This window comes from Penaeus monodon, chromosome 40, assembly GCF_015228065.2.
Source record: "Penaeus monodon isolate SGIC_2016 chromosome 40, NSTDA_Pmon_1, whole genome shotgun sequence".
Lineage (NCBI taxonomy): Eukaryota > Metazoa > Arthropoda > Malacostraca > Decapoda > Penaeidae > Penaeus > Penaeus monodon.
In genome coordinates this window covers 29,958,699-29,963,698 of record NC_051425.1, presented here as the reverse complement: position 1 = coordinate 29,963,698, position 5,000 = coordinate 29,958,699, and the positions used below count along the sequence as shown (strand labels likewise).

Here is a 5,000-nt window from a genome sequence, read left to right as displayed (position 1 = left end):
TCACATTACACACATACAGACAAACAAATGCATAGAAAAGTGCGCATCACGTTAAAAGACTAATGAAAAAAGTGAAGAGAAAAATAGTATGCTGTACCGCAGTGGCTGCCGAAGTGGCTTCAGGGTTAGTCTCTCAAAAGTAAATTTTTAATATTCTAAGCCTGTATACATGGATTCAGGCTCATCACAGCAGAGATCGTTCTCAGCTTATGAAAATGGTTCTTGAATAGAAACCATCATCCAAAAACACTGACCTTCAGTGTTGTTTAGCAGACAGGTAACTCGCTAGAGAATTTTGACCGTGTTGAGTATTAATTTGAATAAAGGAGCCTTCGGTGATGAAGATGGAACCATAACTGTACATTCCCCGAAAGCTTATATTTCCCTGTGCATTGCTTATGATTTGGTGCCTTGAGGCTTATCGTGCTCTATTCAAAGCTTACTGTGTCTCTTAGTGCGTGTGTGTGTGTATATATATATATTATTATATATATAATATATATATATATATATATATATATATTATATATACATATATATATATATATATATATATATATATATATATACATATATATATATATATATATATATATATATATATATATACATGCTCCCTCTACTGCTTTTATTCAGTTCATCCCTTTTCACGTAACTTTGATTTTCCTGCCCATTGCATTTTCATTCATTTCTACTTGAATTTTTCTCCACATTATTAAGTCTGATTTCCCTAATTACTGTATCTGTTTTTTTTTTTCTTTAAAAGTTCCTGCATCCGTTCATCTGTTCATTTTGTTCAACGCCAGACATTTCTATACGAATTTCTTTCCCGTGTGTTGATATTTCACAACACACATCCTTTTTGAGTCTGTTTCACACCGTTTATTACCGTACATGTTATTTTTATTTTTATCATTATTATAATTAGTAGTATGAGTGCTACTGAGATCAACATCATCATTACTAACCTCTTTATCATCATTATAGTTATTATTTTTATTATTATTATCATTATTATTTATTATTATTATTATTATTATTATTATTATTATTATTATTATTATTGATGTTGTTGTTATTATTATTATTATTATTATTATTATTATTATTGATGTTGTTGTTGTTATTATTATTTTATTATTATTATTATTATTATAATCATTTTTATCATTACTATCATCATCATCCGATCATTATATTCATTGTCATTAATATCATTATCACCATTATCACTAATTAACTTTGCAATATGTCAGCAAGCCTCTATCCCCTTGTCTGCGTCTCGCCCCCAGAGCGCCGTGGTGGTGGTGGTCGTAGGACTCCTCGCAGCAGGGACCGAGGCCTCCCCCCTCACCCCCTACGCCCCAAGAGTCGTGATCCCGATCCTGAAGGACGACCGCTCGCAGGACGCCTACGGGGGGTACTCCTTCTCCTACGGGACAGGCAACGGAATCTACAGGGACGAGGTTGGCCGACAGAACTACGGCCAGGTCTCGCAGGGAGGATGGAGGTGAGGGGGAAGGGAGTGGGGAGGGGAGGGGCGGAGAGGGAAAGAAGGGGGAGAAAAGGGGAGGTGGGAGAGAGGAAGAGATGGAAGGGGAGAAGGCGGAAAGAAGGGGAGGAGGGGGAACGGGACGATAGAGAATAGTGAGGAGATGGGAAGAGGGAGAAAGGGGAGGAAGGGGGGAGGGAAGGAGGTGAATGAGGGGCTAGAGAGGAGGGGGAGCGTAGGGAAAGAGAGATGAAAGGTTAGGAGAAGGGAGAGAGAGGGAGGGAGAAAGAAAGAGAGAAAAGAGAAGGAAGCGAACCTGTCACGTAGGATGAGATACTTTTATTACTATCTTCATCACTTTATTCTTCTCAGGAGGTATATTAGGAATTGTGGCTGTAGTATAACCATTATTATCATTATCATTAGGATTATCATTATTATCATATTATTATTGTCATTATCTGTTATACTATTATTTCAGTATTATCATTAGCGTCACCATCATCATAAGTCTTAGAACCAATAGCGTTATCATCATTATTATTATTATTAACATTATTGTTATTTTAATTACCATTATCATTATTATTTCCATTATCATTATTATTTCCATTATCATTATTATTATCATCACTTAATATTATCATAATCATTATTATTGTCATTATTGTTGTCTTTGTTATCTTCATCACTCCTGTTATTAACTATGCTGTTGCTCTTTTCTTTCTATCCAATTATCATCCGCGTCAACATTACCAACATCATTACCCCCGCCCCCCCCAGCTACACCTCCCCCGAGGGCGTCCCCGTGCAGATCACCTTCGTGGCCGACCAGGGGGGATTCCAGCCCTCCGGCAACGTGCTCCCTGTGGCCCCCGCCCTCCCCTACTCCAGGAGGCAAGTCTACTGAAGGAAACAAAGGGAAATGGAGAGAAAGGAGATGAAATGACATAGAATTAAGAAAGAAAGAAAAATATTGATGAAATAATGAGAGAGAAGAAAAGTTCAGAAAAGGCAATCATGACAAAAAAAGTTCCGATTTTTTTTTAACTCCTTGGTCATTCGCTTTGTTATTGGCCTTCTTAGAAATTTCATTGTTTTTTTTTCCATTCGTTACTTTTTTCTTCATGATTGCTTGCCATTATTGCTCTCATTGTTACTGATTTTTTCAATTTCTTTTTTTGTTACTATTATCATCATCATCGTCATCAATATTATTGTTATCATCATTGTTCTCCTTATTATTATCATTATTATTATTATTATTATTATTATTATTATTATTATTATTATTATTAATTACTATTATTATCATTATTATTTTCATTATTCATCTTATTGTCATCTGTTTCATTATTTTGCAATTTCGCTACGTGTTGTTCGGATTTATTGTGCTTTTCTTTCCCGTTGTTATGGTTTGGCACTGACGATGGGAGGTGCCTGGCGTGCTGGCCGCGTTTGCTTGTTTTTTGTTTTACATGTCACGGAGTGAATAAAGATCTAACACAACGTGTTTTTTATAACCATGCATTTCCATTTATTATATGTATATATCAAATTATGCAAGAAAATTTACACTGTGGGCAATCCAGTGGTTGAGATATGACAAGTGATTATTACGAAAAATCGTAAACCGTCAAATCATCGTGATTTTATCATAGGCATTTACAGGCAAGGTAGGTAAAAAATAATAATAATAATCCTGCTTTCTTGTTTGTTGCACTGATGCCAGAAAAAAATTGGAAGAGGCTTACGTCCTGCAGTGGACAGATCCAGGCTGATGATGATGATATGTTATAATTATTAATAATTATTATTATATGTATATATGTATATACCATTGGATATACATGGTGGACGTATACACACATCCATGAAAGTATATATGCATATATATATATGTATATATATATATATATATATATATATATATATATATATATATATATATACATATATACATATATTATATATATATATATATATATATATATATATATATATATATATATACAATATGTCTATATATATACATATATTATATATATATCATATATATAGACATATATATATACACATATACATATATATAGAGAGAGAGGAGAGGCAACGCGGTGAACACAGGGCAGGAGAGAACAGACGAACGGAAACGAAGGGAAGGGAAGGCGGTGTATGCGAAAGGTGGAGGAGGATGTGGGAAGCGATGAGACTATCGGCAGGAGAGAAGCCGCTGTTTAAGTTGAAATTAGGTAGCAGCTTAATTAGGAAGGATTCCACCAGTCTGCGGGCGTGGAAGGAAAAACAATTGGTGCCGCTGACCAAACTATTTGTTGGCCTGGAGACACAAGGAACAGCATAGGTGCCCATCTTCTACGTAGGAGGAGGGCTAGTGTGGACCAAGTTGCGACGGAGAGTGTTCACCTGGCGGAAGATCAGCCTGCAGTTGAGAGGGTGAAGACGGCGACGGAGAGAGTAGATCTTCTCAGTGTAAGGACAGGCAGATGAGGAGTCTGTTTAGGATAGGAGTCGTGGTAGAAGATACGCCTCGCCCTGGATAAACGCGACGTCGAGAACATGTCGAGGGTAGCCCAGTTTGGAGAACGAGCGACGCAGGAAGTTGATCTCTCCATCCAGGTACTGGGGGCCACAGATGTGGAGGGCACGGAGGAACAGCGAGGTGGCAATACCTCTATTTCCTTGGAGAGGATGATACGAGAAGTGTATGTATAAAACACTGTGCTTTTCGTTCGTCTGTCCTCCCCTGCCCCATATTCGCGTTGCCTCTCCCCTCTCTCTTTCATACCCCCTCCTCTCCCTTTTCTCAAGATTTCCAAACTGTTGTCTCACTATCAATAAATCTAGTTTGTGGATTGTGAGTTTTTCTATCATATCTATATTTGTATATATATATATATAATATATAATATATATATATATATATATATATATATATATATATATATATATGTACACTCAAAAAACACAGCTTTATATATGTGATGTTATTGAAATGTGTATGCCAATGTTATTCTATTTATCTGTTGTTATATTCTACATGACTTGTATAAACTTGTATAATGTATTGCCACATGCCTATATTCCCACGCACACACATACATATGACAGGCAGACTCCCTGCGGGGAGCCAAGGAGCAACACCTCGCTCCTTGGCGCAGCCGTACTCCACCATACTATTTAATAAAAGGAGTCAAGACATCTTGGTCGTCTACCTTACACCCTAAGCTCGCCACCTACCATACTCTTGTAGGGCCCATCATTCCGGCTCTTACAATGTATTTATGTAAATACTTCCATAACAGAAAAGGCTCATTATTGTAAACACTTAGTGGTGTATAGTCCACGCACTAATTGTATTTCTAATCACTGGTCTGTTTATCAAAGGAAAGAAAGAGAGAGTGAGTTGGAGATAAATATTAAATGATAGAAATAATTGTGAAAAATAACAAATGGAATTAATCAGAAAAAATGGTAAATATAGACAATTACA

The 5,000-nt window shown here is 36.4% G+C and overlaps 1 protein-coding gene across 1 annotated transcript in view; it reads left to right on the top strand.

The window, feature by feature from the left end:
• Window positions 1-2,723, top strand: part of LOC119597864 (cuticle protein CP14.6-like) — a 3,307-nt gene extending 584 nt beyond the window's left edge. Inside the window, exons 2-3 of the mRNA XM_037947519.1 lie at window positions 1,293-1,510; window positions 2,276-2,723. Of these exons, the coding sequence (XP_037803447.1) occupies window positions 1,293-1,510; window positions 2,276-2,402 (345 nt within the window). The 3' untranslated portion in view covers window positions 2,403-2,723. The remainder of the gene's footprint in view (window positions 1-1,292; window positions 1,511-2,275) is intronic.
• The last annotated feature ends 2,277 nt before the right edge of the window (window positions 2,724-5,000 follow it).